The following is a 23,907-nucleotide window of genomic DNA, read 5'->3' on the forward strand; positions in this document are numbered from 1 at the left end:
ATGTGTATAATTATGATTTGTCCATTAAAAATATTAATAGTTTAAAAAGCTGATTTACTGATGAAACAGTACTGTGATCTAGGCTAAAATTAGGAATAGACATCTACTGCTACTTTTGTTATTTAATACTCTTGAAAAATGTCCTATTAATTGTACTTTCCAATACAGTAGCCACAAGCCATACCTGACTACTTAAAATTCAATTTAAGAAACTAAAAATTCAGTTCCTCATTGCTCAATAGTCACATGTGGTTAGTGACTACCAAATTAGACACTGGTGATAAAGAACATTTACATCATTACAAAAATGTTCTATTGGATGGCACTGTTCTACAGTATGCAACAAGATGTAAAACAAGCAAAAAGCAGAGATATTTTTAAGTAGAAAACTACAGCGGCAACTAGATACTATGTAACTCCTGATATAATACAATAGAAAGTATAATCAATTAAGTATTCTGGGTTCCCCCCCCAACCACTGAATCTGAATTTGATCAAGTTTCTTGAATTAATCACCAGTTTCAGAAAACACAGGGATAGAAGAACCTATTAAATGACACCATGCAGTTGCAACCAGCAAAATCCGTAATGTGGGAAACTCTACAGGACAACATGATCTAGTTTCTTCAACAAAGAAAAAAAAGCAAGGAGGGGGGAAGAGAAGGAACAACAGGTAGAGGAGACTCAAGAGATATCAATTAAATCCAATTTGTGGACCTATATGGATCCCAATTTAAACCAACTATAAAAGAAAATTTAAGATAGGCCAGGTGTGGTGGCTCATGCCTGTAATGCTAGCACTTTGGGAGGCTGAGGCAGGTGGATTGCCTGAGCTCAGGAGTTTGAGCCAGCCTGGGCAACACGGTGAAACCCTGTATCTACTAAAATACAAAAAATTAGCTGGGCGTAGCGGCATGTGCCTGTAATCTCAGTTACTTGGGAGGCTGAGGCAGGAGAATTGCCGAGTCGCACCACTGCACTCCAGCCTCGGGGACAGAACGAGACTCCGCCTCTAAAAACAAAAAAACACCAAAAAACAAAAAAGCAAAATTAATTGGGGATATTTGAACAATAGATAGTTGATAACAACAGAGTATTGCTTTAAAACATATACAGTTGACCCCTGAACAACACAGGATTAAACTGTAAGTCCACTTATATGTGGATTTTTTTCAATAAATATATCGAAATATTTTTTGGAGGTTTGCTAACAATTTGAAAACACTTGCAGACAAACCAAAATTAAGAAAAAGAGTTGTCATGAATGCATAAGACATATGTAGCCTATCTTATTTACTACCATAAAATATACATAAATCTATTAATAAAAAAGTTGAGATTTATCAAAACTTACGCACACAAACTCTTACAGACTGTATATGGTACCATTCACATTGAGAGAAATGTAAACAAACGTAAAGATGCACATGGTAGTCTGGAAAGGACTGTCAATGCTATCGAAGAGAACCCCGACAGAACATCATGGAAGTCTGGAAGGAAAGCACCACTGAAGACGTCATCGTTGTTATAGAAAAAACCGTGGCATCATCAAGCCTGAAACAATAAACTCCTGGTAGAGAAAACTGTGTCCAGATGTTGCGCATGACTTCGTAGTATCTACCACAGAGCCCATCAAGGAAATCATGAAAGAGACTGTGGATATGGCAAAGAAAAGGTGGAAGGCGAAGGGTTAGCTAACAGACACCACACCAGAGGAATTAAAAGACGACTTGATGGAGATGAGCTGCTTCCAAACCAGTGCCAGATGATGAGGAAGAAGATGCTAAAGAAGCAGTGCCAGAAAACAAATTGACATTAGACAATTTGGCAGAAGGGTTCTGATTACTTAAGACTGCTTTGGACTACTTTTATGAATGGACTCTTCTATTATACCAGCACTGAAACTAAAGCAAATAGAAGGATTGTTACTATACAGAAACACTTTTAGAGAAACAAAAATGCGAAACAGTTCATAAGGTTTTCCTGTAAAGTTACACCAAGTGTGCCTGCATCTCCTGAATCCCGTTCGACTTCCTCTACCTCTGCCACCCGAGATATAGCAAAACCAAGCCCTCCTGTATTTTCCTCCTCAGCCTATTCAGCATGAAGACCTTTATGATGATCCGCTTTTTTTTTTTTTTTTTTTTTTTAGATGGAGTCTCGCTCTGTTGCACAGGCTAGAGTGCAATGGTGAGATTTCGGCTCTCCGCCACCTCCGCTTCCTGGGTTCAAGCGATTTTCCTGCCCCATCTTCCCGAGTAGATCGGATTACAGGCGCCTGCCACCACGCCCAGCTAATTTTTGTATTTTTAGTAGAGATGGGGTTTCACCATGTTGGCCAGGCTGGTCTCAAACTCCCAACCTCAGGCGATCTGCCCACCTCAGCCTCCCAAAGTGCTGGGATTACAGGCGTGAGCCACTGGGCCCGGCTGATCCACTTCTACTTAATAAAAAGTAAACACATTTTCTCTTCTTTACAATTTTTTAAAATAACTTTTTTCCTAGCATACTTCATTGTTAAGAACACAGTATAGGCCAGCACAGTGGCTCACGCCTGTAATCCCAGCATTATGGGAGGCCGAGGTGGGTGGATCATCTGAGGTCAGGAGTTCGAGGCCAGCCTGACCAACATGGTGAAACCTCGTCTCTACTAAAAATACAAAAAAATTAGCCAGGCGTGGTGGCGCATGCCTGTAATCCCAACTACTTGGGAGGGTGAGGCAGGAGAATCGCTTGAACTCGGGAGGTGGAGGTTGCAGAGAGCTGAGAACTGCCACTGGCACTCCAGCCTGAGCAACAAGAGCGAAGCTCCGTCTCAAAAAAAGAAAAAAAAAAAGCACACAGTATAATAAAACATGTCACATACAAAATATGTGTTAATTGACTATGTTATCCATAAGGCTTCTCTGGTCAACAGTAGGCTATTAAAACAGGTAAGTTTTCGGAAAATCAAAAGTGGTATGTGGATTTTCCATTGCAGGGGTGGGGGGGGTTAGTGTCCCTAACCCCTGAATTGTTCAAGAGTCAACTGTAATGGTATTACAGTTATGTAAAAAGAGTCTGTCTTTTGAGATATGTATATTGTTATCAAAGCAACAATGTATCTAGTTTAGATTTGTTTTGTATTATTACATTATAATATATAATTATTCATATAAGGCCTCTACCATTATACCATAAATCTCTAGAGGGAACGGACTTTTAAAAAGATAAAGTATTTCCAATACCTGATTTGCAGAAAATGATTAATAAATGCTTACTAAATGCAACCACTATCAAAGGGTGTTTTTTTTGTTTTTTTGAGACAGAGTCTCACTCTGTCACCCAGGCTGGAGTGCAGTGGTGCAATCTCAGCTCACTGCAAGCTCCGCCTCCCTGGTTCATGCCATTCTCCTGCCTCAGCCTCTGGAGTAGCTGAACTACAGGTGCCTGCCACCACGCCCGGCTAATTTTTTTTATTTTTAGTAGAGACGGGGTTTCACCGTGTTAGCCAGGATGGTCTCCATCTCCTGACCTTGTGATCTGCCTGCTTCGGCCTCCCAAAGTGCTGGGATTACAGGCATGAGCCACCGCGCCTGGCCCCTATCAAAGGGGTTCTTAACACACATATGTTCTTTTCCTTTATCCTTACCTCCTCTTTCTCTCCCCATGTTTTAAAGCCTACATAACAGATACTAATTGGCCCTATGGTTGGTCCCTGGCTTAGAAATACTAATTCTGAGCCACATAATTAGCTAACCATATGATCCAGCATTATACAACAATGAAACACTTCAAAAAACCAACACAAGTTGGGCACGGTGGTGCATACCTCAAGCTGCCTCTAGTTCCAGCTAATGGGGAGGTTGAGGCAGGAGGACCACTTGGGCCCAGGAGTTCAAGGCTACAGTGAGCTATGATCATGCCACTGCGAGACCCTCATCTCAATAAAAAAACAACAAAACCACAGCCATGTTATTTCAAGAGTCAGGTAAGTATCAAACCAATGCTTATGAACAGGAAAATTATGCCAATCTGAAAATATGTGGAAAATCTGCTTGGCATTTTATCTTCCCCTAAAGTACTAATATTTTCAAGCTTGTCAAATTCCCCAAATGAAATGAAAACCCCCACTTACCATACTGACACGTATGATGTTATGGGACTTGATTTAATCTAAGAATTCTGAAACTGCTTCTCAATAAAATTCAACATGAAAAAAGAAAACCCATACCATCACTGCTAATAAGACTTTTTTTTTTGAGACAGGGTCTTGCTCTGTTGCTTGGGCTAGAGTGCAGTGGCACAACCATGGCTCACTGAAGTCTTCCCAGGCTCAAGTGATCCTCTCACCTCAGCTGGCATGCACTACCATACCCGGCTAATTTTTAATAAATTTTTTGTAGAGACAGGGTTTCAGTTGTTGCCCAGTCTGATCTCAAACTCCCGTACTCAATCTTCTCGCCTCAGCATCCCAAAGTGCTAGGATTGCAGGCGTGAGCCACTGAGCCTGATCAAAACAAATTCTCCAATCAAATGCCAGAATCTGGAATGAGAAATGTAATCAGTGACCTGAAAACAGTTTGGGGAGCGGGGAAAAGACAACAAACTTGACTGCTTAGAACACGGATATATGAACTCTGGCCTGCATGACAAATCCAGCTGCCACCTGTCTTTGTAAATTAAACTGTTTTGCTTTATTTGTTGTTTTTTGCTCTGAGATAGGGTCTCCGTCATCCAGGCTAAAGAGGGGTGGCGTGATCACGGCTCACTGTAGCCTGGAACTCCTGAGCTCAAGCAATCCTCCCACCTCAGCTCCCAAATAGCTGAGACTATAGGCACACACCAACATGCATGGCTAATTTAAAAACTTTTTTTTTTTTTTTTTTTGTAGAGATGGGCAGTGGGGCAGGGGGGTCTTACTATGTTGCTCAGGCTGGTCTTGAACTCCTGGCCTCAAGTGATCCTTGGCCTTGGCCTCCCAAAGCACTAAGATAACACATTTGAGCCATCATGCCCAGCCAGTAAATAAAATTTACTTGGAACAGTTATACCTATTCATTTAAGTCTATGGCTGCTTTTGCATTATAAGGGCAGAGGCAGAGGTGAGCCATCACAACAGAGATTATGTAGTATGCAAAGCTAAAAATATATACCATCTGATTCTTCACAGAAAAAGTTTGCTGACCCTAGTCTAGAGGACAAGAAAATTCAAATATCCACAACTGTCAGCACTGTGGTACAATATGAGTCAACAATTTTCTATAACACAGGTACATCTTTTGCAGGGCAGTCAAGGCACCATCGAGGATCTTTTGAATATGTGTCAACCTTCTAGTAATTTTTCAGACTACAACTCCCAGTAAATGCTAGGCCAAGAGCTTGGGAGTGGGGAAAGATGAGGTGGCCAGATAGGCATGCAATGGTGTGATCCTTTCAGGGAGGCATGGCTCCCAATTAGTCAGTCAACCAACCAACCAATGAAGTGATAGGAAATCTTTCTTTGTACTCCCACAGTTATAGAAGATTCCAGTTTAGTCCAACAGATGTGAAATAGAAAAATAATCTATTTTAATATCTAGAATCTAAACATTAGACTCTGGCTCAAAAGCTATGCACATAACCCACCCTCCCTATAGATCTCAGAAAGGGATTCTACCGGCATCCAAATAAAGACCAGGTGAGGTCAAGGATAACCCACATATATTTTCTTTGTTGATAAACAGCATATCTGGCTAAATAACTACATCAGGTTAATGGAGAAAAAAAGGTGGTAAGAACATATATCCATAATATATTCTGGGCAAATCAAGTAATGCATCATAAAAATTAATGTTGGAAATATAGAAATATATAGAAAGTTAGTGGGATATGACTTAAGGGACATCATTTAAGAAAGAAAAGAAAATTGGTGGGAGAACAAGTTATCCCATGATATTTAACAGTACAGTAATAATACATTTTTAAAACCCCAACAACAGTATCTACCAAATTAACATTTACTTGAGTTTCACTGATTTTGTGGCTCTCTTGGTTTGGCTGTAGAATTGTGCAAGAGCATAAGAATTTATAGCTGGTTTTTGTTTATACATATTTAAATAACATTCTAATAAATATAATTTAAACCAATATTGGAATTTGTAGGGATTTTTTCCCCTTAAATGGACCCAAACATTGTGAAGGTCTGTGAAACATCATTTACAGTTACAAAATATAATTTCCCTGTCATTTTATTATTTATTTATTTATTGAGAGACAGTCTCACTCTGGAGTACAGTGGTGAAATCTTGGCTCACTGCAACCTCCACCTCCTGGGTTCAAGTGATTCTCTTGCCTCAGCCTCCTGAGTAGCTGGGATTACAAGTGCAAGCCACCATGCCCAGCTAATTTTTGTATTTTTAGTAGAGACAGGGTTTCACCATGTTGGCCAGGCTGGTCTGGAACTCCTGACCTCAGGTGATCCGCCTGCCTCGGCCTCCCAAATTGCGGGGATTACAGGTGTGAGCCACCAAGCCTGGCCGAATTTCCCAGTCTTTTTAAAAAGGGAGACAAAACTTTCACTTCTAGCAATATGACAGACTAGGTTACATATATACTCATTTCTATATATGATATTTTTATTCAAAATACATTTTGAAGATATGTTAACGAGTAAATAAGAAACAGATGCACACCATGCTTTAGATTGTATCCTGGTTAGGAAAATCATTTGAAAAGAATATTTCTGAGACAACTGGGGAATTTCAATATGGAATGGGTGAATGCAGGAACTACTGAATTCCAGGGTTCTACAATTACAATAAAATCACCAGACTGAAAGGAATGAAAAGTGCTTTAGAATCTAATCCACACCTAGTGTTTGGATCCCTTCTATAATAGTGGGTCATTTCCCTACCTAGAAATAGGGAATTTCTCAGCTCCTGAGACACTCCATTCCAAATCAGCTCACCTATAATCATCAGAGCTTCTTGATGAACAAAAACGTTTAAAAAAAATTTAAGTAAGATATTGCCTATAAATAGCACCAGGGCCATTTAACAAATGCTGTTCATCACTACTGTTCTTCTTGGGGTAGGAGGGATCTTGAAAGCAAGACTCTACCAAAAGCTAAAATGTGCTATGTGACTACATTAATGAAAAAAAAATAAACTTACTATAAGAATGTTCTTGATAAATACTTTGGATAAGATTCCCTTTCTAAATGTAAATAGATATCCAATATTTACGGGAATGTCTTTCACAAATCCTTCAGAATTGAAAAGTTCTACTCAATTATTCCCTGGGCTGGGCGTGGTGGCTCACGCCTGTAATCCCAGCACTTTGGGAGGCCGAGGCCAGTGGATCACAAGGTCAGGAGTTTGAGACTAGCCTGACTACTAAAAATACAAAAATTAGCAGGGTGTGGTGGCGCGCACCTGTAATCCCAGCTACTCAGGAGGCTGAGGCAGGAGAATCACTTGAACCCAGGAGGCGGAGGTTGCAGTGAGCTGAGATCATGCCACTATACTGCAGCCTGGGCGACAAAGCGAGACACTGTCTCAAAAAAAAAAAAAAATTATTCTCTAATGAATATGAATATACAATATGCATTCTTAGTCAACTATTGTCCTGTTATACATATACTTACCTCCTGTGCATCTCTTGCTGCCTTTGCATCATCCTCATTATAGCGGTTACAGTTGTACCTTCAAGTAAATAAAGAGGATTCCATAAAGAACAAAAAAAATCAATGAAAAGGAAAAAAAAAAAATCACAGAATTTTAACCTGGATTTACAGATTATCTAACACCAACATTACCTTTTATAACAGAGAAATTGAGATGTGAAAACACCCAGAGTTCTACTGCTATAATGACAGAATTAGCAGGCTGAAAGGAACTGTTCTAACCCTATCTAGTGTTTGAATCCTCTCTATAATAAGTTCTCTATCCAGTGATAGGAAATTCCCCACCTCCTGAGGCATTCCATTTCAAATCAGCTCACCTATCATTATTAGAAAACATTGTCCTTCTAGAACCTTTATTGACTTTTGTCTGAATTTCTAACTCAACTTTTTGAGAAAGAGATAATCTTATCTCTTAGGCCATCTGTTACTTAAGGCAAATATTTCTAATTTTCCAGGATTATTCACCTTACCTGCTCTTTTATAAACCACAGAGAACCAACAGTTGACAATCTACCATGTAACAGATGCTGTGCTATGTGCTTTGCTATTACAGTTTTTCAGAGTCATTTAAAACTGCATGATATACAGAATGGTGGGAAGGGGAAAACACACCCAGAGAGGTCAGCTCAGAGCATAGATGAGTAAGACTTGCACTTCCCCTGGAGTGGTTACTATACCTCAGTTATGGGAGCCTACATTATGGGAGCAGCTATTTCTTGAGTGCTTACTATATATACCATGCACTTGCTAAGGACTTTAAATGTACTAACACATTTAATCCCTTAAACATTTTATGAAATATGCGTTATTTTCTTCATTGAGAAGATGAAGAATAAAATTTAGAGAGGATGGGAAACATACTTAAGGTCACATAACTACAGAGTTTCAGAGCTTAAACTTTTGCCTGTCACCCAATGGAGGCTTATGCCCTTAACCAGTGAGAAAACTGCTTCATATGCTGTGTAAGATTCTTTTTTTTTTTAAGACAGAGTTTCGCTCTTGTTGCCCAGGCTGGAGTGCAATGGGGCAATCTTGGTTCACTGCAACCTCCACCTCCCTAGTTCAAGCGATTCTCCTGCCTCAGCCTCCCGAGTAGCTGGGATTACAGGCATGCGCCACCACGCCTGGCTAATTTTGTATTTTTAGTAGAGATGGGGTTTCTCCATGTTGGTCAGGCTGGTCTCGAAATCCCGACCTCAGGTGATCCACACACCTCGGCCTCCCAAAGTGCTGGGATTACAGGTATGAGCCACCATGCCTGGCCCAAGATTCTTATATTAGTTCAAGTAAGTCATCAATAAAACAAGGAAAGCAATATATATATACATATATATATATGCATATTTAAAGAAAAATATGACAAAGCCTTTTAGCAAGGCTTTAAAGCATTCCACAATGTCTAATGATATGCAGGGTAAAACCACCTGCAGGTTGGGTTTTGCCAACAGCATCTGAGTTTTCAATTTTGGCCTAGAGAGGCACATTTGATAATACAGTTAATTCTCTGAAAAAGTCATGTATTTTCACAACATTCTACCTTTGCTCATGTTGCAACTTTTGCCCTAAATGTTTTTCCTACTGCTTTTATAACTAATGAACTCTTGGTCCCCTTAAAGTTCATCTCAATTGTTACCTCCTTTATGAAATATATCTAACTAACCCCTCTATGTCTTGCATATACTTATAACATTAATCACATACTACGTGTTTATTTAGCTTGCAAGTTAGATGGTGATATCTATGAGGTAGAAATGTTATTCATAATACATGGCACATACTTATGTAAACACATTCTTCTCTTAATTTCCCCAACCTACCAGGCAGATCCATGTGGTTCCCATGGGCCAAGACACACCCAGCAAAACTCTGCTTTACAATTCTGGTTACGACAGACCATGTGATTACAACCACCATCCTTCTCAATTGTGACATGGCATTTGGGACATTCCTATGAAGAGAAACTATAAAGTTGGTGTCAATGCTACACTAGGTTGCATTACTAACATTAAGGAAAAGCCAGTTCTAGATTTGGTTTGCTTTTAAACATATTATTTATTGTGGTTAATACGTATAAAGCACTTAGAACAGTGTTGAACACTTAAGTACTATTTAAAATGAGCTGTTACCATTATTACCACTGGCTTTTAAGACATACAACAATTTAAGGACTTGTTTTTTTAAACTTAGAAACAGTCTCACTACATTGCCCAGGCTGTAGTGCAGTGGCTATTCAGAGGCCCAATCATAGGTCACTAAAGCCTTAAACTTCTGGAGTCAAGTGATCTTCCCACTTCAGCCTTCCTAGGATTTCTTTTTAAGTAGGGTTGAGAGACAAACCATTTTAAGTACTTTTAGTCATATATATAGTAATAATAGTACTATAGGAGATAAAAGCATTCTATTCATATAAATATACTATACTCTCTAGTGTCATCTAGAAATAATTGAGTACTTCCCATATCCCATGTACTGTTCTCAGTGTTTTATATGCATCAACTCATAATTCTTACAGTGGTGCTATTCCCATTACCATTTGTCAGATGAATAAACTAAGGGAGAGAAAAATTATAAAGAAGCTAGTCCAAGGTCACATAAGTCAAGTCAGGATCCAAATCCAGGCAATCTGACTTCAATGTCAGGTAACTAGGAAATCAGACCTTGACTGTTAAATTCATTTTGTGGCTACTGGATTTTCCAACTTTCTCCTACCAAATACCCATGTTTTAAATTCTTTTCATTGTACTCCTCAACAAGTATGCTATAGAGATCATGTTAGATTATTTTTTTCCAAGTCCAAATCATTTTCTTTTTCTTTTTGAGACAGGGTCTCACTGTTGGCTAGGCTGGAGTGCAGCAGTGCAATCACAGCTCACTGCAGCTTTGACCTTAAGGGCTCAAGTCATCCTCCCGCCTCAGTCTCCCAAGTAGTGGGACTACAGGTGCATGCCACCATGCTCGGCTAATTTTTTAATTTTTTGTTGAGGTGGGGTTTCACCATGTTGCCCAAGTTGGTCTCAATCTCTCAAGCTCAAGCAATCTGCCTACCTCGGCCTCCCAAGTGTTAGGATTACAGGTGTGAGCCACTGCACCTGGCCTCATTTCATATTCTTGGTTGCTAGTAAGCCAAAATTACTGCTCTGTAGGCCTATGGATTTTTTGTTTTTGCATTTGTGATTGAGGTTTGTAACTCCCCCAAGGAGGGATCACCCACTATATTAGTATTTGCACAATCTGGCCTTCTTTGTGAAACTGACTATGCTGCCCATCAATGATAGCAATTTAAAATAGGCCAATATAGCAATTTTTAAATTATATATTTCAAATCAAATTTTTGAATTCACCCACATAAGAAATTTTACATTTTTCCAAACAAGCAAATTTCAGGCATAAAATATGCTTCATTCTACATTCTACATTTCTTGGTTATAATTAACCTAATAGTACTAAACCTCCAAAATGTTACTGACAATATGCCTATCTGTTTAGGGAGCTAATAATCTTAAAAGCTTCTAAAACCTCAAGAGAAAAACTCTTCAGTTTTCTCTCAAAAATACTGAGCAGCTAAATTTGCTTTACAAATTGCCATTCTTCTTTGGTAATCTACAATCTAAACTAAGCCAAACATATTCAAGCCTGTACTCCCTATTTTAAACATCTTTGGGGCTTACAAGTAGGAATTCCTCTAGATGTAGAAAAAAGGCTGGGCCGGGCGTGGTGGCTCACGCCTGTAATCCTAGCACTTTGGGAGGCCGAGGCGGGTGGATCACGAGGTCAGGAGATCGAAATCACGGTGAAACCCTGTCTCTACTAAAAATACAAAAAATTAGCCCCGCGCGGTGGCAGGCGCCTGTAGTCCCAGCTACTCCGGAGGCTGAGACAGGAGAATGGCGTGAGCCCGGGAGGCGGAGCTTGCAGTGAGCCAAGATCGTGCCACTGCACTCCAGCCTGGGCGACAGAGCAAGACTCCATCTCAAAAAAAAAAAAAGAAAAAAGGCTACCATTTAATTAAACAATTTAGTGAAAATATAATCGCCTTATTCTAAATATTAGTTTTTCAGAGCATATTAAAGAATTCTGGGACTTAAGGAACATTTCTTGTGGGAAAATCTTCAATTTTCAAAAGAAGAATGCTTGGCTAAGAATTTTTTTTTTAATAACAAAACAACTACTTTCTGACATTACAGTATATTTATAGTAAAGTTTTCTTTGATTGACGTGAGTTATGCTTATCGTGATGGTTTTGGAGAGAACAAAAAATATTAATTTCTACCATATATTCCTTAAAGACTTGGGCATTTGTTTTATGTGGCAAGATTCACTGTTTCACTACTTTCCGGGAGACAGAAATGTATATTCATGTTATATATATATATAAGTACGTAAGATGTACACTTAAACACACACAGAAAACCTGTGTCGGCCTTCATTGTTTACGCACTTCTTACTCTCATTGTCCTGTGATGAGTGAGGGGACAGTTCAAAGATAGCTTTATATACTATGGGTCAAACAACTCAGCATTCTTTAAAGCATCATCTTTACATGTACAAAATAATACTAAAAATGAACAGGCCATGAACCATCCTACCATTCATTACCCAAGTCACTCACTATGTGGATAGGATAGGATTGAATTACATAAAGGATGGATAATACAACTTTGTATTAAAATACTAGCTGGGTACACAGTTGGCATTCAAATGCTTGCTCATTATATTAGCGATCGAGGAGAAGGGTACTCAAGATTTAAACGCTTGTAAGATATTTGTCTGGGGTTAAGAAAGTGGTTTGTGGTCATAAAGAGATTGAATTTTGAAACTAGCATCAAGAGCAATGTACTTCAAAACAAAAAATTAGAAACAAAAATGCAAATTAGCCTAATAGAACCAAGCTAGGCGGAGTAAACTCCAATACATTTGTATACTAAACGGCATCCAAGCACAAATCCCACACTTGAAAAATTATCAGCTTTTTCCTCTATAGAACACTGATTTTTTTTCCAGTAGAAGAAACCTAAGGCAGAGAACTGTGGATACTGTAGTACAGTACTCAATACTCTAAAATAAATTCAAAGAGAAAAAGGAAATAACAGGCAAACATTCTGGGAAAAAAAAAGAATGGAGAAAAAGATGAAACGAAGTCTGTAAGTAGGTCACCTTATTGCTTTTGCTAATGCCAAAGCACCAATCCTTATCATTTTTATTACCAAGAGTTACTGAAGGAAAACACCAACCTTTGTGTTGGCTGCAATCCAATTAGAGGTTTCACTGTCATCATCACACTTTTTAATCCATTTCTTTAACCACTGTTTGAAAATAACAACTGTTAGGATACAACAAAAGACTTTTAAAAATAGCAAATTACTTTAGCACTTAACTATAGTCAAGCTTAAATGTAAAAGCCAATGAATAAGATTATCACTAGGCTCACATCCTCTTAAGCCAGGGAAATCCCATAGCTACAATGTCCAGTATATATAAAATCAACCAAAGCAGGATTTTCCCTGGCAGAAGCTAAGTGGGGAACCTAGAGCTTGAAGAGAAGCCCAACTACAAGGTGTGTATTCCCCTAATTACAAAGCCTGACAAAGAGGTGCCTTAGCCATGGTTATCCTAATAATAATCAGGAGCTGACTTGACTTATCCTAAGGAATTACCTCTGAATACATGTAATGATCATCCAAAATTAAAAGGATTTAAAAAAATCTACCAACAGATAGATAACAAAATCATCAGCTATGATTTTTAGTCACTAAGTCTTAGAAGTGTGCCATTACAGTATTTAAAAATTGAAATGTCAGACAAACTCACCTTACATTTAACAGGATCATGCCAATTTTCTCCACAGTTAAAGCTGTTAAGTGACACAAAGAGTTAATAGAATTAAGGCCTACCTACTCTAAGTAAGTAAATAAGCCAATCATTTCATGCCTTATAGTTCCACAGTATTGTCACTAGTTTCTAGTGACTGGCAAATACAAGGAGAGAACTGCTTTACACAGTATTGTCACTAGTTTCTAGTGACTGGCAAATACAAGGAGTGAACTGCTTTACAGTTAATTACCTAGAATTTAGTAGAAGAACTAGCACATAGTGGGTACTCAGTATGTGTGAAATGACAAATGACTATAAGCATGAAGACACGCTTTGATGACAATTCCATAATAATTGTTGCTAAGGTGCCTCAGACTATATTGAGAAGTTTCAACTCATGCTTCATCAGTGCATTTTTAATCTTTTACTTAACACCCTAAATGAAGAATAAAAGGCTGACTTTGTAGGTTACTTATATAATTTAGTACTAATACACAGTAAACAATATATGGGAAGCAAATAGGTCACATCTTTGCATTATTTAAACAAATGAACCTCAGCCCTGTAGAGGGAAATGGTACTGGGCAAGGTATAAAACAGACTAAATACTTACTAAACACATATTAATCGGTAATTCACTTTTGTTTTCTAAGCTCATGACATACACATTTGTAAAAGAAGTATAATTAACAAACACAAATGCTTAAGAAAAAATAATAAAATGACAGATTAATTAGCTAAGTAATTTACAAATGGCAAAAAGTCCTTTGCTAAAGACAGAAACAAACTACTATTGATTTAAATCAGGTTAAGATAAATGGTTATTTCTGAAAAGAAAGATGGGGAATGGGAAGGAGCAGGGAACCAAGGAGCTTCAAATGTATGTCATGTTTTATCTCTTAATGAAGAAAAACAAAATACTAATTTTGATTTAGCTGGATTGTAGCTATATAGGTATTCACTGCTGTATTCTCTATACTTTTATGTTTGAAATGTGTCACACTAAAAATACATTGGAAAGTAGGTATTATCCACTTTTCTCTAAAATAACAATGCATATTTAATCTTTATCAAAACAGTACGTATTTTACACATATTTAATCTCTGTGAGCTTACCTGCTCTTTTTGGAAATATTTATTATTAATGATGTGTTACGTGTAATTCTATAGATGTTTGGAGGAAAAAAAGAAAGGCATGGAATACCAATAAAGTATTTCCCCCTCCAAACCCCCCCCCCCCCCCACCCTGCCACACACACAAAAAATATCTGGCTGGCCATGGTGCTTCTCACCTGTAATCCCAGCACTTAGGGAGGGCCGAGGCAGGTGGATTACTTGAGGCCAGGAGTTCAAGACCAGCCTGGCCAACAAGGTGAAATGCTGTCTCTATTAAAAATAAATAAATAAATAAATAAATAAATAAAAATTAGCCAGGCGTGGTGGCACATGCCTGTAATCCCAGCTACTCAAGAGGCACAAGAATCACTTGAACCTGGGAAGCAAAGGTTACAGTGTGAGATCGTGCCACTGCACTCCAGCCTGGGTGATGGAGTGAGACCCTCTCTCAAAACAAAACAAAACAAAAAATCTATCTGCTGGGTCTAGAGCCCCTTGACTTGATTGGCTTCTTACTCCTCAAGACCCTCATAGGAACAGAAAATCATCTTAACTTCTAGCAGGATATAAATGTTTGTATCCCCCTAAAATGTGTATGCTAAAACTTAATAACCAATGTGACAGTATTAGGATGTGGAGCCTTTAGGAGGTGAATGGAATTGGCATCCTTTAAAAAAAAAAAAAAAAAAAAAGGGCCCAGAGAGCTGCCTTGTCCTTTCCACCATATGGGACGCAGCAAGTAGGCACCATCTATGAACCAGAAAAGCGGGCCCTCGCCAGACAACAAATCTTTTGGCACCTTGATCTTGGACTTCCCACCCTTAAGAACTGTAAGAAATAAATTTACGTTGTTTAGAAGCCGCCCAGTTTATGGTCTTTTGTTATAACAGCCTGAACATTAAGACAGAAAATGGTACCAAGAAGTGAGGGTGCTGTTCTAACAAAGCCAAAAATGTGAAAGCCGATTTGAAACTAGGTAGTAAGTAGAGGCTGGAAGAGCTTGGAAGTGCAAGCTATAAAAGGCCTAGATCACCGTGAATGAACTGAATTGTTAAGGGTAATTCTGGTCAGGATTCAGAAAGACAGAAGTGCGGGGAATGCCTCTATCGTAGAGAAAACCTAAATATATGGCCATGAACAGAATGTTGTTAGAAATATCGACAGTAAAGGCCATTATGATGAGGTCTCCGATGAAAATGAGGAATATGCTGTTAGAAACTAGAGGAAAAGCCATCCTTGCTATAAAGTGGCAAAGTTGGCTGAATTGTTTCGTGGAAGGTAGAGAAATGAAACTGAATATCTGGTTGAGGAAATTACTAAGCAATGTGTTGAAGATGCAGCTTAGCTTCTCTTGAATGTTTATAGAAAATGCAAGAAGAGATGAATGACCTAGAGATAAACTGTTCATCAAAAGGAAATAAGAAGTCAAAAATTTGAAAAATTTTCAGCCCATCCACTTTGGAAAAAACGAGAACACCTATAAAGGAGCCTGAACTGATTAAGACACCCCCTAATATGTGGCACTGGAACCTTCCTGGCAGTTCAAATCTAGAATTCAGAGGCTGAAGAGTATACTATAGAACTCCAAAAGCCCAAGTTACCAAGAAAGCTGGGCGAGAGGAGCCACAGGAAAACTCTTAAAAAGGAGACCATCAGCCGAATTTACCTCCACATTTCCTTTGCATAAGTAAGGTTAAAATTTGGCAGAGTAAAGAAAAACGTATAGTCCCAGATCTACAAGTTTGCTCCCATTAAGTTACAGTGGAGCATACAGGAAGACATGACTAGAGTTGTATATTTTCTCCATAAAAAAAAATTCAAAAAAGGACATCAAGGAAAGAGGAAACATTTTTTTAAGATGTGACCTTTTCATTCAATTCTCAAAGAGATATATACTATTTTAAACCAGTATCAAACATCTCCCTGCCTAAGGTAAACACTTTTTTTTCTGCTATTTTACTACCAAGAATAAACAGGAGAAATAGAAATGCTTTGTGCACTATTTCAATTTAGGAAATCACTTGCTTACCAAAATTGGCGCCCACATTTGCAGCGAACAGGTTTAGCATCAGGATATTGGACTTTAACAACATGGTGGCAATCTGGGGCAGGACACCACTTTAACAGTCGATTGCACTGAAACACAAGTTAGAAAATAAAAAATGACAGCTGGCTGGGCACAGTGGCTCACACCTATAATCCCAGAACTTAGGGAGGCCAAGGCGGGAGGACTGTTTGAGGTCAAGCACTCAAGACCAGCCCGGGCAACATAGCAAGACCTTGTCTCTACCTTAAAAAAAAAAAAAAAAAAAAAAAGAATTTAGCCAGGCATGGTGGTATGTGCCTGTAGTCCCGACTACACAGGAGGCTGAGGCAAGAGGATCACTTGAGCCCAGGAAGTAGAGGCTGCAGAGAGCTGTGATCATCTGCTGCACTCCAGCCTGGGTGTCAGAATGAGGCCCTGCCTCAAAAAAAGACAGCAAATTAAATTAGGTCATGATGCAAGATTTCCTAGTACATCAAGCAATTATTTATATTGCTTCTCTGGTACAAGGGGCAAATAGGGGATAATGACACAAGCTTATGAAAACTTGCTGTGGTCTTCTATGGCAACATTTTCAGAGGTACTTTTTTTTTTTTTTTTAAAGATGACTGATCCCTGAAGACCTGGTTTTATAAAACACATGAATTACCTCTTGTTTTATCTTCAAAATCCCACTGAATAACTTTAATTAAATATCATGTATGTGATCATTAAAAAGCACTAATTTATTTACGGTTCTATTTCAGGATAATTTTCAAAAGACACAAGAAAATCAGATATATTCTTTATCAAGGAAGGTGCTTAGATGCTACAGAATAGTTCAAGATAGGCTAAAGGATATACATACAACTTCTCCCATAAAAACCTCTTGTAAGAAGAAAAAAACAAAAACAAAACAAAACAAAAAACCCAGTTCCTAAACCACAGGCAAAGAGTGCATTTTAGTTCCTCAAAAGGAAATATAACTTTTATAGTATTTTTATTATGAAACAAAACACTCTGTACCAGAATTCAGAAGTCCATTGACCATTTCAAATAATACACTATTTCTTTTTTTTTTTTTTTTTTTTTTGAGACGGAGTCTCGCTCTGTCGCCCAGGCTGGAGTGCAGTGGCGCAATCTCGGCTCACTGCAAGCTCCGCCTCCTAAGTTCACGCCATTCTCCTGCCTCAGCCTCTCCGAATAGCTGGGACTACAGGTGCCCGCCACCACGCCCGGCTAATTTTTTGTATTTTTAGTAGAGACGGGGTTTCACCGTGGTCTCGATCTCCTGACCTCGTGATCCGCCCGCCTCGGCCTCCCAAAGTGTTGGGATTACAAGCGTGAGCCACCGCGCCCGGCCAATAATACACTATTTCTAAAATAGGCTGTTTCCAGGTTTAATCTCTAACAGAAATAATTACTTTCTAGAATTAAAAGACCAAGTTACACTGATGTTGTCATACAGGGGCTGACAAACTCCTCTGTAAAGAGCCAAGAGGGTAAAGAATTTTGGTTTTGCAGGCCAGAACAGTCTCTGTAGCAACTACTCAACTCTGCCACTGTAGCACAAAAGGAGTCATAGAACAAATGGGCAAAGGCATGGTCCAATAAAGTATAGCATTCTTTATTAACAAGATTTACTGGTAATGAAACCTAAAACGAGCAGAGAAATAGCAGGGTTAGAATCTCAAACATGATTAAACATGACACGATTAGTAATCTACTACGATTCTCTGCTAGGGATAAAGAAAAATAAAGAAAGAATACAGTAAAAATAATTTTATTATCCAAGGTCAAGATCTATGGAGAGATGTACTTACTGGTTTCTCATACTCTTTTATTTTTTATTAAGAGGAGTCTCGCTCTGCACCCAGGCTGGAGTGCAGTGGTGCCATCTCGGCTCACTGCAACCTCAGTCTCCAGGGTTCAAGCGATTCTCCTGCCTCAGCCTCCCTAGTAGCTCGGATTACAGGCTTGTGTCACTGTGCCCAGCTAATTTTTGTATTTTTAGAAGAGACAGGGTTTCGCCATGTTGGCCAGGCTGGTCTTGAACTCCTGATCTCAGGTGATCCACCCGCCTCGGCCTCCCTTAGTGCTGGGATTACAGGCGTGAGCCACCACACCTGGCCTGTCATACTCTTTTGAGAATAAAGGCATTTTGGCATGCTCATAAATATGATAAAGATGTTTTTTTACTGTCAATAAATTATAATCTTTAAAATAGTATTTCTATTAATAAACAATTCCTTCTTACAAGAAGGAAAACAAATCACTTACCTCTACAAAGCTATTTGTTATTAAATGCTGATACTTTAATTTAACTTTTGAATCTGTGATCAGGCGCCTGAAACCAAGAATAAAAATAGATTAGAAAGTTTCTAGTCAAGAGTATTTTCCACATTTATAAAACAGTTTCAAAAGCTGTTTATGCTATGGCCACATGTTTATGCCCTAAGCTGTAAATACTGAAATGCACATAGGCTATCAACAAATATAACTGTACTGATCACAACAATAATTTCAAAGTTTGTATAGTTTTATTTTCATAGACTTTTTTTCCATGGTGCTTATTTTTTAAATAGTCTACTTTTACCCAGTTTTTATTACAGCCTAATGACTTACCAACTAGTGCCAAGTATAGGCACATTTCAGGGTCTTTTGACTCTGATATCATGCCTTAAGACAGCAATTCTCAGCCACCTTCCTTCAGACACCCCACCCAAATCAGTATGTGAAATGAGACATATTGTTGACAGAAATGTTAAGAAATGGATCCAGGTTTTGTGATACCTAAGGCTGATATAATTTTAAGAGCCTTCTTCTTCTGAGGGCTCTTGGAAATTAACCAGAAATGCTCACTGATTGCATCCTGGCCTCTTCTGAACACTCTATAATTCACAAGAATTTCCAGAATTCACAGGATCCCACGTAGTGAGGAACCCTGAAGTTTAAGTTTCATTAGTTCTATGGTAAATACTCCTCTGAGTGTATTACAAGAAAAAGAATTCCCACTGAGAAAGACAGGAAGAACATGCATGTAGTTCAACTCTATTAAAATCTTTTAAATGAACCAGACAACCTGGCCTCATTTCACTCTTGAGCTTCATAGGCCTTTCTCCTTCCACAAGATCCCACCCTGTCCTGTGCCACTTTCAGTGCACTCCTATCACATTCGTATTCTTGTATTTCTTCAAAACAGTAAGTACCACCCTTCCTCAAGAGGCTTTGCATAAGGCTGCCTCCCTTGGAAAGACAAGAATATTGTAATGGAGCTCTAAGGTGGGACAGCCTAGGTTTGAATGCCGGCCTCACAACTCACTAGCTATGAATTGATGGTAAATTCTTTGAACTCTCCATTTCTCAGTTACTAATCTGTAAAATAGATATCAGAAATATGGTTGTGAGACTAGAACAGTGCCTGGCAGATAGTAAGCACTCAATAAATATTAGACGCTATTTTCACTCAGTTACAATAAAGTATTACTCAAGGAAGCCTTTCCGGAGTTTCCACACTCGTTTGGATATAGATACCCTCTCAGTTCTCATGGCACCTTAAACATCTCCTTTACAGAAATTATCATAATTTTAATTAGACAGTTATCTGTATAATCATTTGTTTAATATCTGTCTTTCTCCTCCCAACCCCACGAAAGGATCCCCAGGTGTCCAGTACAGTGCCTGGCCTGTAGAAAGTGTTCAATGAATATTTTTTTAATGAGTAAATCTCCGTATTTCACAGAAGTGGAACCTGTGTTCTAAAAATAATTCGTGTATTTGATGGTTCCTCAAAAAGTTAAACATAGCATTACCACATGACCCAGCAATTCTCCTTTGAGGTATATATACTTAAGAGAATTAAAAACAGATATCCAATGAAAAACTTGTACACAAATGTTCATATGTTCACATAAGACATTTCCGTAAAAAAATGGAAATGTCCATATAATGGAACCATTATTCAACAATGAAAAGGAATAAAGTGATGACTGATGATACAACATGGATGAATCTTGAAAACATTAAAGAAGCCAATCACAAAAGGCAACATATTATATGATTCCCTTTATATGAAATGTCCAGAATAGGCTAATCCACAAAGACAGAAAGCAGATGAGTGGTTGCTAGGGTCTAGGGGGAGAAAGGAATAGCGAATGACTGCTTAACGGATATAAGGTGATTAAAATAGTCTGCAATTAGGTGATGTTTGTAGAATAATATTATGTATATACTAAAAGCCACTGGATAATATACTTAAAAATACAGTTGCTGGCCGGGCACGGTTGCTCACGCCTGTAATCTTAGCACTTTGGGAGGCAGAGGTGGGCGATCACTTGGGGTCAGGAGTTCAAAACCAGCCTGGCCAACATGGTGAAACCTCGTCTCTACTAAAAATACAAAAAAATTAGCTGAGCATGGTGGTGGGCACCTGTAATCCCAGCTACTCAGGAGGCTGAGGCAGGAGAATCACTTGAACCTAAGAGGTAGAGGTTGCAGTGAGCTGAGATCATGCCACTACTGCACTCCAGTCTGGGCAACAGAGAGAGATTCCATCTCAAGAAAAACAACAACAACAACAAAAACCCATTGCTTCTTAAACAACACAGGTTTGAACTGCATGGGTCCACTTATTTATGAATATTTTTCAACCAAATGTGGATCGAAAATAGTTATTTGTGGGATGTGAAACCTGCATATATGGACGGTCGAATTTTTGTATACATGAGTTCTGCTGGGCTGACATGAGCATGCGCAGATTTTGGTATATTCAGGGTGGAGGGTGTGGGTCCTAGAACCAATCCCCAGTATACTAAGGATAACTGTAATTAAAATGAGTTTTATATTACAGATTTTATATCAATAAATAATAATAAGGAATCTATCAGGCCAAAAGTCAGATGCCTTGATTGCCAAACAAACATATCTTATTTACGCATGTACTACCCATAATGCTTTACTGGTATGACAAACCCTAATGATTTCTGATAGCTGGCCTTAGCCTAAAAAGCTATCTAAACCTGGCATGGACCACCAGGACTGGTAAGAGCAAACATCAGCCAATAGTTATTTGGACAAGGTTCCACCCTTAGTTTATCTGATATTGATAAGGAAGTAAAAGAAAGTGAGCATCCATCTTCGAGAACAGGCATTCTCAAGAAGGTGGCAGCAAGTGTCACTCTGGTCATTAATAAGACAATTCTCTTGACAAAGATTTGTTACCATCACAAATTGAAAATAGTTATTGGCCGGGCGCAGTGGCTCACGCCTGTAATCCTAGCACTTTGGAAGGCCAAGGCAGGCGGATCACCTGAGGTCAGGAGTTTGAGACCAGTCTGGCCAACATAACGAAACTCTGTCTCTACTAAAAATACAAAACTTAGCCGGACATGGTGGTGTACACCTGTAATCACAGCTACTCAGGAGGCTGAGGCAGGAGAATTGCTTGAACCCAGGAGGCAGAGGTTGCAGTGAGCCAATATGGCACCACTGTACTCCAGCCTGGGCAAACCAATACATGTAACTCACCACATAAACAGAATTAAAAACCACAGATCATCTCAAATGACACAGAAAAAGCTTTCAATAAAGTCCAACATCTCTTCATGATAAAAACCATCAACAAACTAGGCTTTGAAGAAACATACCTCAAAATAATAAGAGCCATCTATGATATGACAAACCCACAGCCAACATCATACTGAACAAGCAAAGGCTGGAAGCATTCCACTTAGGAAAAGGATGCCCATACTCACCACTCCTATTCAACATAGTACTGGAAGTCCTAGCCAGAGCAATTAGGCAAGAGAAAGAAATAAAATGTATCTAAATAAGAAAAGAAGTCAAATTACCAATCTTCACTGATGATGATTCTATACCTAGAAATAACCCTAAAGACTCTGCCAAAAGGCTCCTAGAACTGACAAAGTCAGTAAAGTTTCAGGATACAAAATCAATGTACAAAATTCAGTAGCATTTAATATATACCAATAACATTCAAGGTGAGAGCCAAATTAATAATGCAATCCTATCGATAACAGCCACACACACATAAATGGTTGTTGGGATAACTAGCTAGCCACATGCAGAAGAATGAAACTTGACCCCTATATCTTTCACCATATACAAAAATTAACTGAAGGATTAAATACTTTAATGTAAGAGCTCAATCTATAAAAATTTTAGAAGAAAATCCAGGAAATACCATTCTAGACATCAGCCTTGGCAAAGAATTTATGACTAAGTTCCCAAACCCAACTGCAACAAAAGCAAAAATTGACAAGTGGGACTTAACTAAACCAACGAGCTTCTGTACAGCTAAAGAAACTATTAACAGAGTAAACAGACAACCTACAGAATGGGAGAAAATATTTACAAATTATACACCCAACAAAAGCCTCACATCCAGAATCTATAAGGAACTTAATCAAAGAAGCAAAAAACAACCTCATTTAAAAATGAGCAGGCTGCTTTGTCAATGAAGTAGCCATTCTTTTGTTTCTTTACTTCTCTAATAAACTTGCTTTCATTTAAAAAAAAAAAAAAGGGCAAAGTACATGAAAAGACACTTCTCAAGAAGACATACACGCAGCCAACAGGTACAAAAAAATGCTCAACACTAATCACTAGAGAAATGCAAATCAAAACCATAATGATGTACCATATCATCTCACACCAGTCATAAGGAATATTATTAAAAAGTAAAAAAAAATTAAACAAAAAATAATTTTAAAAAGTAAAAAAAATAACAGATGTTGGTGAGATCACAGGGAAAATAAATCATTCTACCAAAAAGACACATTCACTAGTATGTTCACTGTGGCATTATTCACAATGGCAAACACATGAAATCAACCTAGATGCCCATCAACAGTGGACCGGATAAACAAAATGTGGCACATGGACACCATGAAACACTATGCAGTCACAAAAAAAGTGAGCACAATCATGTCCTTTGCAGCAATACAAATGCAGCTAGAGGTCATCATCCCAAATGAATTAACACAGAAATACTCAATACCACATGTTCTCATTTATAAGTGAGAGCTAAATAGTGAGTACACATGAAGATGAGAATAAAAGACAGTGGGGACTATTAGAGTGGGTAGGGTGGGACGGCAAGAGTTGAAAAACTCAGGTATTGTTCTCACTACCTGGGTGATGGGATCATTTGTACACCAAACCTCACGGACAAGGAATTCACCCATGTAACAAACCTGCACATGTACACCTGAACCTAAAAGTTAAAAGAAAAAAAAGAAAGAACCTTTCACAAGAAGAGCTGTTAGCTGAAAGCCTCCATCTGCAGTGTATC

The 23,907-nt window shown here is 38.5% G+C and overlaps 1 protein-coding gene across 1 annotated transcript in view; it reads right to left on the reverse strand.

The window, feature by feature from the left end:
* Positions 1-23,907, reverse strand: part of ARIH1 (ariadne RBR E3 ubiquitin protein ligase 1) — a 112,016-nt gene that overhangs the window by 4,215 nt on the left and 83,894 nt on the right. The window contains exons 6-11 of the mRNA XM_032175957.2: positions 18,876-18,942; positions 16,602-16,708; positions 13,454-13,496; positions 12,877-12,948; positions 9,463-9,593; positions 7,607-7,664 (exon numbers count right to left, since the gene is read on the reverse strand). Coding sequence (XP_032031848.1) covers positions 7,607-7,664; positions 9,463-9,593; positions 12,877-12,948; positions 13,454-13,496; positions 16,602-16,708; positions 18,876-18,942 — 478 coding nt within the window. The remainder of the gene's footprint in view (positions 1-7,606; positions 7,665-9,462; positions 9,594-12,876; positions 12,949-13,453; positions 13,497-16,601; positions 16,709-18,875; positions 18,943-23,907) is intronic.

Source organism: Hylobates moloch, unplaced genomic scaffold (genome assembly GCF_009828535.3).
Source record: "Hylobates moloch isolate HMO894 unplaced genomic scaffold, HMol_V3 SCAFFOLD_14, whole genome shotgun sequence".
Classification (NCBI taxonomy): domain Eukaryota; kingdom Metazoa; phylum Chordata; class Mammalia; order Primates; family Hylobatidae; genus Hylobates; species Hylobates moloch.